The following is a 15,383-nucleotide window of genomic DNA, read 5'->3' as shown; positions in this document are numbered from 1 at the left end:
AAATTGGTTTATGTAGACTTGTTTGCCTCGAGAATTTAAAAAGTAGGTAATCTATATGTGTTGAAACAGGTTTTGTTAAGATTTCCGCTTTAAATTGATGGAACTTTTTATAAATAGCCAAATAGGTACTATCCTTCGTGTCGTCTCTGATATAGGCTTCGAAACGGATATCTCAATTGGTATTTTATTAGTCGCTAATTTAAAATGCACTTTTAATAAACTGAAAATAAAGTATTACTTACATTCAAATAAAAGACAATTTATTTTATGAAATATTACTAAATTCTTTTGACTCATTAATGTCCTTTATGATATAGGAAGCATTGCATAGGACATTTAAGATTTAAGAACACATTGCATGAGAGTGTTGAAATGTACTAGGAACCAATTCAATAGCCGCGTACCCACCTAGCGCACAGGCTCGCGCGGCAGCCTCGGTGTCCGGATCGCGAGCGATGGCTCCCGCGGCAGCCTCAGAAGTTTGGTTCAATTTACACGAGGCCGCCTCGCGAGGCAGGCTGAGCCATCATAATTCCGCGAGTATTCGTAATGGACAGTCGTGTATTTTCAGCTGCAGCTATTTTCCTAGCTGCTTATTGTTTAAAGAAACGAAAACAGTCACGTATCAAGAAAAAACCTAGACGCTTCTGAATTAGAAAAATGTATGAGCGTCGCCACCAATATGGAAATAGATTACTTGGAGATTTAGTACATGATCAGACTGTACATAATTTTACACGAATGTCCTTACAAGAGTTCGAAAATTTGTGCTCATTGTTGTCTGATAAAATAAAAAAGTGCGATACAAAATATAGAGAAGCAATCACTGTGAATGAACGAGTTTTAATAACTTTAAAATTTTTAGCAACCGGAGATCTTATAGCAGCTTGCAATATTTATTTCGAGTATCGAAGCAGAGTATCTCAAGAATAGTTCCAGAAGTTTGTGACGCTATTATTGAAGCCTTAAGTGATTATGTAAAGGTAAATAAAAATAATTTGACAAATTTAAAAATCAATTGTTTATTTTAACTACAATTCAGTGATAGTTTCGAATCCATCATTGGCATTAGGTGATGGTGTAATGGCATGAGAAGACGTAGCGGTATGTGATGCTGATGATGAAGTGCCAGATGAGTCCATTGTAGGGGAATTACTGTACTGCTGTGTATAGTATCCTGTATTAATTTGTTGTTGTGTGTATTTCCCTATATCGGCTTCAAAAATTATATTATTGATAGCGTTCTTAACATACGCTAATGTGTGCGGATCATATTTCCTTAGCTCGTTGGCTATGTATCTTCCAAATGAAGAGTATGGATCGATGATGTCGGTCGAAGACTTTTGCAAGCATTCAAGGGCTTCTGAGAGCATGATATCTGCCGGATCTTCCTGTGGCTGCGTTTTCTTAGGATTATGTCGTTTTTTTTTACGAGCAGGTTCTGATGGTGAAGGCATGATAGTTTCCGAGGCTAGGTCTTGTTGTTGTTGTGGTGGCGCTTCCTCGATGCTAGCCTCCGGCAATTGCGACTTGGTCGGAGCGTTTTCAGCCTCTGTGTGTCTCTCTACGTCAGAAGTTTGTGAAGATTCCGGTATTGTCTCCTGAAAACATAATTTTAATTAATAGATAAATTTGTGGTGCAGTGTGAATGTGTATATAATGTGGCAGGACCCTACGTTTAATCCGATTGGAAGCAAAAGTTTAACGCCCATAGTATTTAATACCTTCAAGTACCTTAGTAGCGATATCTAAAATATTTTTCTAGCAGGATTCTCCATTGCTTGAACGTCTTCGGACTACCACTAAAAGGGGCCAAATATGGAGTGGTGTATAGTACCTAATACAACCACTCATAGGGGCCAAATACGTTTAGTCTGAATACTTTCAAACAGCGGAGGGTCCTGTCATGCTGAGTACTCTATAATTTTTTTTACAGATCCCATCTACAGAAGAAGAGTGGCTTGCTATATCAAAAGAATTTGAAAATAAATGGAATTTTCCCCACGCTATTGGAGCGATGGATGGAAAACATGTTATGTTGCAGGCACCGATTAACAGTGGCACTGATTATGATAATTACAAGCAATTTCCAAGCATCGTGCTTTTTGGATTAGTTGATGCTAGCTACAATTTCTTGTATGTAAATGTTGGTAGCAAAGGGCGAATCTCTGATGGTGGTGTTTTTAAAAGCACAACGTTGTATAAAAAGCTAGAAAAGAAAGAATTGAACGTGCCTAAAAAGAAGATATTGGAAATACCATATGTAACAGAAGTTCCTTATTTTATTTTATCCGATAAAGCCTTTGCACTCAACGAATATACCATGAAACCATTTGAGGGCAACCCAGAAAATGGTTCTAAAGAAAGAATATTTAATTATCGCCTTAGCCGAGCTCGACGTGTCGTTGAGAATGCATTTGGTATATTAAGTGCCGTATTTCGCGTTTTTAGAAAACCTATCTTACTAGAACCAAATAAAGCAACAAAGGTTGTCTTAGCAGCTGTATATTTGTACAACTACATCCGAAAAAATACTTCAACTAATCTTATTTCACCGGAATTGTTTGACAGAGAACTTGATGGCGCACTGATTCCTGGCCAATGGAGAAATGAAATAAATGAAGTTACATTCGCACCAATTGCAGCGTTTCCAAGGCGTAGTTCTAATAACGCAAAAGAAATACGGTTGCACTTGGCAGAACATTTTATGACTAATGGTTCTATACCATTTCAAAATCATTATGCATAGTTAAAAATTCTTACATTCGGCATCGTTTCCCGAGTGTCACCAGTTTCATTTTTATCCTTAAGAAAATGGAAATAAGGATATCCAAACCACTTCGAATTATAAACATCTGCAGCGCCTGAAACAGAACAAAAAATATAATTTATATTTCCATAATTTAAAATATTTGAATTGTATAAATAAATTCTCTTCAATTTAATTAGTATATATTAAGTAATTATTTTATCAAATAATTTGTAAGTTCATATTTTTAAGTATAAAAATGCATACCTGAACCTGTTATGCGACTTTTTTTCTCCCTGCTTTTCTCTCGACGATAAGAACCACACAAGGACACCATTTTGTTTTTCACTTCCTTGACAGGCATATGCAGAGCAGATATTTGCCGCCAACTATCTTCCCGCTGATTTTTGTTTAAATATTTTGGATCTTTGGGGTCCCAAAGCGCATTGTACGTGCTGTACAGTTGTATTAAGCGAATGGACTCCTCCTGACTGCCCATGATATCAAAATTACAAAATACAAACATGGCAAGAGACAAAACTTGAAGTAGCTTCGCGCGCGAGCCAAAACATAACCATCCCCACCTAACGCACAGCGCTCACTGAGGCACCTTTGAGCGCGTCAAGTTTACCGACAACAGATGGCTCGGGGCCGAGCCGTACTCGGTCGAGCAAACGCGCGCCCGAGGCAGGCCGAGGCACGTCCACACCATTTTTTTTTTTTTTTTTTGAGAGGAGGAAATACTGTTACGTATTTACGCCCCGGAACGGGGCGTAATATGTCGGACTCGAGTGTCCGCGTAAGCGGACACCCCATACCGACTAAAACCTCCTCTGTGCTGTTAGCAGCCCTGGCTTTCACAGCGAAGTAGGACGTGGGCCGTGGAGGCCGCAAAGACTACGCAACAACAGTCGCGGGGCGTCTCCTAAGGAGACTCGAACCTCAGACCGGCTGTGTGCTTGTGGGAAGGAGAGAGAATGAAAATTAAGATGAAATGAAGATGAAAAGGTGATAAGAGCACACTCGCCGGCGAGTGTGGTGATGTTTTGTGTAATGTATGTAAGTGTGTATGTATGTGTTTATGATTGCATGTATGTGTGTTTGTATGTGTGTACGTAGTGTAAATGTTTGTGTGCATGTATGTTTGTGTTTGTGTCTGTTTGTGGAGTGTGTTTGTGATTGTGTAAGTGGTGTATGTCAGTCCGTCAGTCAGTCCGTGTGTGAGTGAGTGTAGTGAAGCGATTACAGGACGAGGACTAACGTCTCGTCGGGTATCAAAACAATGTGTGGTGTATCTAGGGTGCGGGCCGCTGGCCATCGTCAGAGTGACGAGTGCCAGTGGTTTGCGGTGGTTGACCGCGCCTACGCCTGCGAAGGCGGTGTGTGCGTGTCTGTGTCGGTGTTTGTGTGGGTGTCGCGTTCGCGATGGTGATGTCGTCATCCGGGTCTACCGTTACATGTCTGGGACGTCTTATTGGGTTGAGACTATGGTGAAGGGGGGTGTACCCGCATGCCTTCCTAACCAAGATGTTGGGATGGTTAGGCGCCTTGTCAAAGAAGCGTCGCGAGATCTCTTTAAAGTGTTGAGCTATTGTCGGAAGCTCTAGGTCGCGGTGAAGGTCAACGTTTCGGATGAACCACGGGGCTCCGGTTGCCATGCGCGTGAATTTATTTTGAACTACTTGCAAACGACGTAAGTAGCTCGTTCGGGTGTGCGCGAAAACGACGCTTGCGTATGACAGTATGGGCCGTACGATGGTTTTGTACAGCGTCACTTTGTGTTTGAGCGGAAGTTTGCTTCGCCCACACACAAGTGGATAAAGGCGACTGAGGACAAATCGGGCTCTATTGCATACCGTATCAATATGTTTCTTGAAGTTCATATTGCTGTTGAACGTGACTCCTAAGTATTTGTAATCCTTCACCCACGGTATGGGTGTTTCATACAGTTTAATAACGTCAGTCGGTTGTTTTTTAGCGCGGATGCTATTCGCGTTACCGAAGAGTACCGCTGCACTCTTGGTGGGGTTCACTTCAATCCGCCATTTTCTGAACCAGTTGCCTAGTTCATCGACGGCGGCTTGAAGCACTTTAATGTTCTTGCTCAAGGTTGAGCGGTTGGAGCCGAAGTAGAGTGCCGTGTCGTCAGCGTACTGAGCGAGCTGGACACTCGGATACTTGGGAATGTCGCTCGTGAAGAGCGAGAAAAGAGTGGGAGAGAGGACCGAACCCTGTGGCACGCCAGACCTGATGGGTCTGGGTGAGGATAGGGTGCCCTCTACTCGATATCGGAAGGAGCGATCGGTAAGGTAGGCTCGAATGATACGCACGAGCCTGTCTGGCACTCCCAGTTGATACAGCTTGAATACTAAGCCGTTGTGCCATACCTTGTCGAAGGCCTTCGCGACATCGAAAAACACGGCTGCCGTGGTAGCGTGAAATTGACGCCGTATGAGAATGTACTCGGTGAGTCGGTGAGCCTGCTGGGGACACGAGTGAGCGGTTCTGAATCCGAACTGTATGTCGGGTATCAGGTTAAGCTCCGCGATGTAATGATTAAGACGCGCGAGAATTAATCTTTCGTAAAGTTTCCCGATCGAGTTAATTAAACTAATAGGCCTATAGCTACTCGGATTAGCTTTAGGTTTATTGGGTTTTGGGATACCGATAACAATGGAATCCTTCCATTGTTCGGGGAACGCGCTATTAGACAATAGAATATTAAAAATGGTAACCAATAAAGTAATAAGAGTCGAGGGTAGGATTTTAAGAACCCTATTGTTTATAGTGTCGGGCCCCGGGGCCTTCTTGGAGTGAAGCTCCTTAATTATTAGTTTCACCTCTTCGTAAGAGGTGGGTTTTATTACGTCGCCTGAAGGGCTCAGAGCGGAGCGACGTTCAACTTCACGATCAACTTCGTCAACGTGTGTCGGGTCGGCTGCTGCATTTGGAGAGCACTGACTCTCGAGACTATCGGCGAGGCATTCAGCCTTCTCATCGTCATCGAGCGCCGGCTGCAGTCCCGGTCTGTCCAAAGGAGGCATGACAGTGGGCGGCTCCTGTTTGAACGCGCGAGGCAGCTTCCAGAAAGCCACATGTGATGGCTTAAGGTTGCCGAGCAAGCGGTCCCAACGTTCGCCGCGGAGTTCCGCGATACGTTCCCGTACCACCCGCTGTAGGTAGCGGAGGTGGCGCCTATTCTCGACCGACGGATACCTGTCGTAAAGTCTAGTGGCTCTGTGCTTCTGTGTGAGTAAGTTCCTGACCTCTGGAGGCAGGTTTAGGCGATGCGGTTGCATCGTCGGAACCTGCCTGGAGCAGGCCTTGATCCTACTCTGTATATGTGACGTCACATGAGAGATAGCACTGTGAGCCGTGTCGACCGAGTCGATGCCGTCCGGTATACGGTCAAGGTCGTCGGACTTGATAGACTCGAGATCCTTTTCCAGCCGTTGCCAGTCGATCACTGTTTTCGTCGGTGGTTGAAAGTTAACCGGTGGGCCTAGATTTAGGACGACGGGCCGGTGGTCTGACTCTAATTCGTGAAGAACCTCGATTGAATTTACATTGAGCGTTACGTTTTTAAGTAACGCAACGTCTAGAATGTCGGGTCGGTGCGCGACGTTATCCGGATAACGTGTTGGTTCGTCGGGTGCTATTACTGAAAAGTTCCGCGTGTCTGTGAGAGAGTCTAATAAAATTCCGTTTCTATTTGTGGCTCTACTGTTCCAGCTAGAGTGTTTGGCGTTAAGATCGCCGCCCACTATGACTGCGGCCCCGTGGCCGAGTAATGCTTCTATATCTGTGTCTAATATTTGTTTGTTCGGCGGAAGATAAGCTGAAATAACAGTGATCGGCTGGTGATTCGCCATACTGACCCGGATGGCAGAGGCCTCGATGTTAGTGAGGACCGGAGGATCTATAGGTATACAGTGTAGAGACCTTTTAAAATAAATGAGGGTGCCGCCCATACGGGTGGTGCGATCATTCCTAACTAAGTTATAATTAGCGATACGCGGATCGCGTATACGTGGTTTTAAAAATGTCTCTTGCACTAAGAATAGGTCTAATTGATGTTCGTGAGCGAACTCCTTCACCAAGTCTAGTTGAGGCTTAAGGCCTTGGGCGTTAAAATACGCTATACGGAGCGTATGTGGTTTGACCCGTCCGCTTACGTAATTAGGCATCGCGAATGTTGTTTTTATACTTTAGCCCTATTTCGGTGAGGGCACGGAATATTTTGCCGTTGTCTGCCATAACTTGCAGGAGCGACGGCGGGTCTTCCCGGACAGCATCGAGCCTGCTGGCCAGGGCTGTTATTTCGTCAATGTCGAACGTCTCTGACAGTTCGAACATGAAAGCAAAGGTGCTGCCGCCTTTGCTACCTGTTGCCGCGGACGCGGGCGCCGGTGGCCTCGGTCGCGGGACCGACGCCGCCGGGCGGGACGCTAGCGGAGGCCGGAGGGGCGCGGGGGCCGCGAAAGTGGCCTCTGTGGCAGCGTTGGCAGCCGGAGGAGACCTCGCCCAGGCGTTTACCTTTGGAGGCGGCGCAGGTTTGAAGGTTGGAGTGAACTCCACCTTCTCTGTTCTGCCTTGCGGCTGGCGGCGCCCTGGGTGACGCTTGTGTTTGGGTGCCTTGGGACACCCGCGATAGCTCGCGGGGTGCCCCTTCTCCCCGCACAAGACGCAGGCCGGGGGCTCCGCGCATTGCGCTGGTCGAGGGCACTCTGGCGTGCCGTGTTTCCCGAGGCACTTCACACACCTCGGGGTGTGTTCGCAATTTCGTGCCGAGTGCCCGTATAATTGGCATCTGTGACACTGACCGGGCCCCCCGCGGTTGCGAGGAGCTTCGGTACGGATGCCCTGAAGGGAACAAACCGATTTGATGTTGAAAATTTCCTTTCCCTCTTGCGTGAGGTCGAGGACTACGAGAACCATGTTAAATGGTTGTTTATTGTTGGTTCCGCGCATGCGGTGCACCTCGTGTGCAGGGTAACCCTGCTCTTTGAGGTCCGACAGAATGTCGGCCTCGTCTAACTCTTTGGGGACGTTTCTAATAACGACCCTCAGGCGCTTCTCCTCAGGCAGGGCGTACGTGTGGAAACCCACACTCAGCTCTCTAAGAAGAGATGTCAGGGCGCGGTGGTCCGCTACCTCTCTGGTCTCTAGTTTAATTAGTGATTGGTACGCCCTCGCCTGGAAGGAGAGCGTCTGCGGGATCCTGTTTTTGATGGATAACCATCGGCCTCGGTCCCCTATAAAAATAGGAGGCGGGCGCTTCGTCGGAGGCGGTACGCGGGCTTTAGCGGGCGCGGGCGCAACGCGGGAGCGGAGCCAGTCGTGGCCGCGGCTTTCTTCGCGGGTGTGCTATCCAGAGAAGGCGATTCACGACCGCGCTTCTTCTTGCGACTGACGGTGATGAAGCCGTCAGCATCCGACGCGACACTCTCCGCTCTCGACGGTAGAGCGGATTCCGGCCGGGCCGGTGAAGCACTGGAAGCCTGAGGGGCTACCGTGCGGTCAGGACTGACCGCGGGGACCTTAGGGGTCGCCTGCGCGTCAAAGTACGCCTGAAGGACAGGCGGGCGGGCTGATCGGGTGATCACTTTCCTCGGTTTGACCGAGGCCACGGAACTTGCGTCGGACGCATTGCCTATCTCCATTTCGGATTCCCCGTCGGAACTCGAAACGTCAGATGACGATCTGTATTTTTTAGATTTGGATTTCGCTGTCTGGATATCTATCGTTTCCTTAATTAACGGAGCGATCTTCTCCGTAAATAATTCATCTAGCAGGGCGCGTAGAAGGCTCTTGTCGGCAACCATTGGTGAAGCCATGGTTGTTATTTATTAAATTAAGCGGGTGGCAACCCCCGCTGCCCGAGTTAGGCAGAGGGGGAATATAATAATAAAGTGGACAATTATAGTTTAGTTGAACACTTGCACATTAATAAAATACTATTAATAACAATAAAGTATGCAAAATTAAAAGAAATTAATAATAATAAATAAGCCTAAGACTTAGCTTTGCTGGATGTAGACTGGCTGGGCCGGAACCCCGATGTACGCTGTGCAGGCCCCCACGGAGAAGGCACACACGGCACGATCTGCAACACTCACAACACACACGATTAGCGTGCAGAATCGCGAAACACAGCACAGGTGCTAACTAACACGATCGTAAAACCGGGTAATTAACACTTATAATCACTAAGGTACGTTCCGCGAAGGAACGTAACAGGTGCGAGACTCAAAGAGTCCCGAACAATGGCGCGCGATAACAATAGCTAGCCCAGGTGGCCTGAGCAGATAGTGCGATAACGCAGGTAATAAAAATATTCGAAGGAGGACAGATAACGCGGCACGTGTGCTCGCGTTGCCTGCCTGAATCGAACTTTTCTGACACGTCCACACCAGCCGAGGCATTTTGCTATCGAGGCTGCCGCGCGAGCCTGTGCGCTAGGTGGGTACGCGGCTAATAATTTGTATCACACAACATTTGACAAATCACTATATTTATTGCAATAACTCTTACTTAAACAAGTGAAATACTTTATAGACCAGGGCTCAAGCCTTTTAAAAAGGTAAAAGGTGAAAAAAAAAAATCAAAATGATGAAACGCATTGGAAAAGGAAGAGAATACAACAAAATTGAAAGTGAGAATAATTTACAGGCGATCTGAGGTCGGGAAGTGAAAGGGAGCAAAAATGATTTAATTTTTGCCAGAGTTATTGAAAGGATATTATAAACAGATTCCATTATTCGTATTCCCTATTTTTGCTGCTACGAAATAATAGGTATGAATTATCTATGAACTTACCTTTTGATGGGTTTAAAATTTTCCATAGGTCACTCAGAGATATTTAATTTATCTTAAAATAGCAATAAATAGGCATCTACGCATATTATAATTTAAAGAAGATTCTACAACTTTCTCAAAATATTTTAGATGTCTTGTTAAATATTAACTTATTTGGTTGTTAATTATAGTAGAACAATTCGATTTTCACTTTTCGTACGATTATGCTAATCTTACGATTTACGAGTAATTTTTAACTTAAATGGTAAAAAAAAAAAACGTAAAAGTACTTAAATGGGTGACCGCGTGATTTTAGCTTTTTGATAATTTTAACTCTTATTTTGCTTTGATTTTCTTACACCTTGTTATTACATGTAGGTATTGTTCGAACGCTCCATCGCTAACGTCCATACCACGTTGAAAACACCGGTTCTCGTCCGATCACCGAAGTTAAGCAACGTCGGGCGCGGTCAGTACTTAGATGGGTGACCGCTTGGGAACACCGCGTGATGTTGGCCTTTTGTTCATTTTAACACTTATTTTGCTTTGATTTTCTTACATTTTGTTATTATATGTACATATTGTTCGAGAGCTCCATCAACAACGTCCATACTCCATACCACGTTGGATACCCCGGTGCTTGTCCACGTTTAAAATTTGAAAATTTTAAACTTTTTTGAATAAGTAACAGTATGTACCGATTTAATGATTTTTTTCTTTAAAATGTTACGACTATATCAAATGTCATTAGATGTAGGAACAGGTTACTTACACCTGGTAAATTCAACCAATCGATAGTGTGTGAGTATGTGCATACTATGAAGTTGAATATAGAATAAGTAAATATTTAAAATATGTAAAGAATTGAAAAAGAAAAGTGTTATGAAATCAATGAATTATAGAAATTGGAGGTTAGAATGGCTGTTGTTTTTATAGATAATCATTTAAAATACTCACTTCAATACCGTTGATGTATTTTTTAACTAAAGTATTATGCAGACATCATTATTTAAACCATAGACTTAGAATATAATAGCTTATAGACAACGCGATAGCCCGATATTTCGTGACCAATTTTGGTTTGTTATTTTCGTTAGCTAGTGGTTAAATATTCAAAGTATTAACGACCGTTCCCAATATTCAGTCTATATCTTACTGGAGATAAAAATCATAAGTATCGTTGACTTTTCTGTCCCAACTCACCTTATCCGTACAAGCTGTCTGTCAATGGGACTACGTATAGCTTACCAGCGATAAAAGTTTGTATGGAAATTGCAATTCACGCGTCCCAATATAAGGCGATAAGAATGACTTATCGGATATATTGGAACAGCTTCACATTAATGACAGCTAATTATTGACAGTAGAAGTTAGTAATGTCTCTCTATCTGTAGATAGTATGTTGGGAACGGCCGTAAGGAACTAATGCGAAGTTTTATGTCAATTTTGTCCTTCTCCAACTTGCTGTGTCTCAGAGATGTTTTTCTCTCTCGCACGCTTTGCCTATATGCTAGCATTTCTATTTGGCCGCGCTGAACGCAAAGCAGCTCGACTTGTCGGGGACGCAGTGCTCTGTGAACGGCTGGATCACTTGGCGTTGCATAGAGACGTCGCTTCATTGTGTGTCTTCTACCGCATTTATCACGGCGAGTATTCCGAACAGCTGCTTCACCTGATTCCTGCCTCCGAATTACACCTTCACACGACACGACACAAGGTATCATCCCCACCATCTGGATGTGTGGCGGTCCTCCACATTGCGGTTTTCAAGGAGCTTTCTTCCACAAATGCTGTAGAATGAACTCCCTTGTGCGGTGTTTTCGGGACAATACGACATGAACAGAAAAAGTTCGTACACCTTCCTTAAAAGCTGGCAACGTTCCTTTGATTCCTCTGGTGTTGTAAAAAAAAGGTTGCAGCGGTGATCACTTAACACCAGGTGACCATTCGTGTAAAATTTTCTGAATTTGGCCCATATCAATCCCCAATAGTCTTCGAATTGTCTCATAGGTAATCCACAGGTTTTCTTTAATTAGCCGCTTAACAGTAGCCACATTATTTTCGTTGCCGCCAGCTGAAAGCCGCCCTTCACGAAATTCGTTATGTAAAGAAACCAGACCTCTCTCAAATTCAGCAAACCATCGCCTCACGGTGCTCAAGCAAGGTGCTTCTCTCCCAAAAGCATTTTGAAGACAAGCGGCACAGTCTTGCGGAGAGAGAAAAGTTTTAAAATCTTAAAAAAGCATCGCACTAAAATCTTTTCGACTTAATTCCATTCACGTTGCGTAGGTACGTAGAACTTTGATGTGTGATAAAAAACAATAGACAAATGATTTCCCGCCAATTGTTTTTTATTACTAAGAAGGTTGGAATGTTTTTCGAAATTCAAATAGTTCCGATTAGAAGTGCAAAAATTTTAGTGTGCCCCCTGTATTATAAAAATACTAACAATTCATAACAAAACAAGTTCACAGCAATCAATTATTATATAGTTACGTAACTACCATTTTCTTTTGGTAAAATATATCCTTAAATGTGACCTTGAAATTAACTAAAAATTAATTCATACTACATTCGTGTAAAATAAAGTAAATATCAAGTATCTCGCAAATACAAAATTTACCAATAAAGAAATATTTATTAATTTATTATAAATTATGTTATTCAAAACAATACATTGCTTATTTACAATTCTTAATATTGTAATTACATGAAGTTAAAACTATCATGATGGGGAAGTGTACCAAGAATACTGGCAGCTTTTCCACGATGTAAAGCAACATTAGCAAGACTGTTTCGTTCACCGAAATAGTCGCCAGTGGTGGGGTTTCCAATAGCCCTATTGAGCGCGTAGATACTTATTGCCTAGATAATTTATACGTCTAGATAGTCTCTTGCTGTTAGACAACCGATAATAACAGGCTCGGAATATTAGTTAAGTCATTAGTGTACATGACAAGCTACGTCTTACACTCGCGATTTGTATTGGATGACACTACATCTACTGGACAGCATCTAACAGTTGCCGTAATATAAAAGCTAATGTTCTTAGGAGACCAATCCTTAAAGGCTGTATTTGATCAATACTAGTGCGCGAAGAAAAGTAATTTTGACACAAATTGCATAACTGAACTAACATTACGTAAAGTAATAGAATAGTACAATGATTTTAGAAATTATGTACAACAGTAAAATGAATTTATATTATTCGAACTTTACATCGTCAACGTCCATACCACGTTGAATACACCGGTTCTCGTCCGACCACCGAAGATAAGCAACGTCGGGCGCGGTCAGTACTTAGATGGGTGACCGCTTGGAAACACCGCGTGAAATTGGCTTTTTTGTTCATTTTAACACTTATTTTGTTTTAGTTTACTTACAATGTGTTATTATTTATTGATATTGTTCGAAGGCTCCATCGCCAACGTCCATACTCCATACCACGTTGAATACCCACGTTTTAAATTTGAAAAATTTAAACTTTTTTGAATAAGTAACAGTATGTACCGATGTAATGATTTTTTTCTGTAAAACGTTACGACGATATCAAATGCATCCACGACTCGTGGTCACACCAGTTTGTCACACCAGTGTGACTTCGAGTAATTTTTATTCCTCGTGGTCACACCAAGGGTTTTACTACACCCTGTTGGTAATTGATATTATAAGTGATGTGTCAATTTCTATTCTCATGATATCGACATTCTCGATAGTTTAGATAACGAATGATTAAGGATAGAAATTGTTTTTTCCTCGTCTTCACACCACGGGTTCAACTACACTTTTTTATTAAGATATAAAAATAGTTAAAACGTGAGTTGTATAATAAGTACCATATGTCGAAACAGGCGAAGATGTTTAACTTTTGTACATAGGTATGTAATTTACGAAGTATTTCCATAAAATGGCCTAAAGAAATATTATTATTTATAAGTTTTTTTTGGGTAAATTATCTTTCTCAATTTGTCTCTTTTTCCTTGGGCTTTTTTCAAATCAAATAGGTCATATTAAATAGATTTAAAATGACCTAAGAGGATTTATAAGTGATTGTATACAAATCCGCAATTAATTTTATACATTTATGTGCTGCATATTATATCTATTGTTTTGGAATAGTCTTTTTAAGTCGGTTGTTTTTTTGTTAAAATATTTTTTATCTTTTATTTTTAGTGATTTTGAAGTACACTAACTAATAATTTATCTAATTATAGATATATAAAATTTTTCAATGCAGCAATGAACGTAAGCGCTTTGCAATTTGATTACACACAGAAATTCTGCCACAGATCGCAGGCTTACTGTAAGTCGTTTAGGAGTCCCATTGATCATCATATTTGACTACGACAATTACTTGACCATAACTATGTTATGATGTTGATGACTTAAATATCCGGATAGCATAAAAAAGATTCGGCCGAGTATCGTTAATTTGAACATAAGAATTGAAGAGTTCCGTTACGTTGTAATGGATTCCGTAATCCAAACCCAACCAAACTATCTTTGAAGTATATCCTTTCCAATAAAAAAAGAATCATCGAAATCGGTTGGCGCGATATTGAGTTATTCGTAAATTTATCAACCACTTTGCTATACGTATGTATAGCAAATTTAAGACTTTTATGGTTTTCTCATGGATGCCACTATCAGATCTGGACCAAATTACAATGGGACTACACGGGAAGCACCAGCTCTCTAATAAAAAAAGAATTATCAAAATCGGTGCACCCACTCGAAAGTTTTGAGGAAACAAACATAAAAAAAGAACATACCGACGAATTGAGAAACTCCTCCTTTTTTGAAGTCGGTTAAAAATAGTTATTATCTAGCTACATAATATGCAGATAAAACAGCCTAAACATCTTCGTTAATATAATATCTGACTAGTTTTTATTGCAGATAATTAAAGGAGCACTAACATTTATTTAAATCTAATCTCCGTAATTTATACATAATTCTTTTTAAAGTAGAACAACAGTTGTGATGACGCAGGTAATTGTTGATCTAGTGTTTATTTGGCTTGTAGTCTTAGTTTTTCGTCGTCGTTATGGTGGACTTAAATTTTAAGCTAAGCTATTTTCATAAATACAGACTTCGACTTAACTCGTTAGATAAGTCTGAGCAAAGTCTAAGACAGAACTGTATAGTGCGTACTTAGACTATACTTAGGCTTTACTTACGTAAAACTTATATGAGTTTAAGCTTATAAAAATTTTTGATTTGGTACTTATATTCATTTGACAGCTAAAATTATGCTGGGCTTAGTAAGCTAAGACAGCCCAATAGAAAGATTAAGCGCGCGTTTCATAAACACAGTACATTGTCGATTATTATGAAACAAACTTTTACAATAGAAAGTGTTGTAGTGTACTGACATCTAGTCTTAACAGAGTATGTGTTAACTATTATTGTCACTGTCACGACATCGACAGTGACATTAACCTTGTGACATTGTGTGCTATATAAGGAATGCACAGTACAGCGGAAGGTCATCTCAGCGGATACTCCACAGGAGTGCCGCTTGCGCCTCTCTCTCCCCAAGAGAAGATCGCCTTTGATGTAGGCTTAGAGGGCACCTGCCCAAAGCCAACTGCAGGTGGTGTTTAGTGGGTAGGCACCTAGGTTTTCACGTGAGTCCCACATAACCAACGCAGACTTAGGCTGCGTTGGTATACATGAGCATTCACCACCTCCCTCCAGTCGTTATCCCGGAGGGTAGCCCTTTCCCTTTGTTTGGGCGCAAAAAAAAAGCGGAAGGCCAGTTCTAATCGGCTATTGGTTGCGTGTGGACGTGTCCAGGTGTAGTGCTACATAGTAAAGATTAGTTGTTTCACTC

At 42.2% G+C, this 15,383-nt stretch overlaps 3 protein-coding genes, 1 non-coding gene and 1 pseudogene across 4 annotated transcripts in view; 4 read left to right on the top strand and 1 right to left on the bottom strand.

Moving 5' to 3' along the window:
- The window catches only part of LOC126968314 (uncharacterized), a 512,088-nt gene that overhangs the window by 130,443 nt on the left and 366,262 nt on the right, over positions 1-15,383 (top strand). The gene's annotated exons all lie outside the window — the stretch shown is intronic.
- The window catches only part of LOC126968345 (uncharacterized), a 93,271-nt gene that overhangs the window by 27,690 nt on the left and 50,198 nt on the right, over positions 1-15,383 (top strand). The window lies entirely within an intron of this gene.
- On the bottom strand, positions 1,007-3,367 carry LOC126968342 (uncharacterized). The gene is made up of 3 exons (XM_050813325.1): positions 3,017-3,367; positions 2,764-2,864; positions 1,007-1,601 (listed from the first exon to the last, which is right to left on the bottom strand). The coding sequence occupies exons 1-3, from the start codon at positions 3,273-3,275 to the stop codon at positions 1,032-1,034; spliced, it is 930 nt and encodes a 309-aa protein (XP_050669282.1). The 5' UTR covers positions 3,276-3,367; the 3' UTR covers positions 1,007-1,031.
- Positions 9,947-10,065, top strand: LOC126968538 (5S ribosomal RNA). Its single transcript, XR_007730243.1, has one exon. It is a non-coding gene; the product is annotated as a 5S ribosomal RNA (ribosomal RNA).
- LOC126968548 (5S ribosomal RNA) lies at positions 12,770-12,888 on the top strand (annotated as a pseudogene).

Source organism: Leptidea sinapis, chromosome 15 (genome assembly GCF_905404315.1).
Source record: "Leptidea sinapis chromosome 15, ilLepSina1.1, whole genome shotgun sequence".
Lineage (NCBI taxonomy): Eukaryota > Metazoa > Arthropoda > Insecta > Lepidoptera > Pieridae > Leptidea > Leptidea sinapis.
The sequence above is the reverse complement of the archived record's forward strand: the minus strand, read 5'-3'. Positions and strand labels throughout refer to the sequence as shown.

Excerpts from the sequence above, each read along its gene's own strand:
- LOC126968342 (XM_050813325.1), bottom strand. The coding sequence starts at position 3,275 with ATGTTTGTATTTTGTAATTTTGATATCATGGGCAGTCAGGAGGAGTCC. Across the intron at positions 2,865-3,016 it reads AAGTCGCATAACAGGTTCAG|GCGCTGCAGATGTTTATAAT; the intron begins GTATGCATTTTT and ends GTTCTGTTTCAG. Across the intron at positions 1,602-2,763 it reads CTCGGGAAACGATGCCGAAT|GAGACAATACCGGAATCTTC; the intron begins GTAAGAATTTTT and ends TTATGTTTTCAG.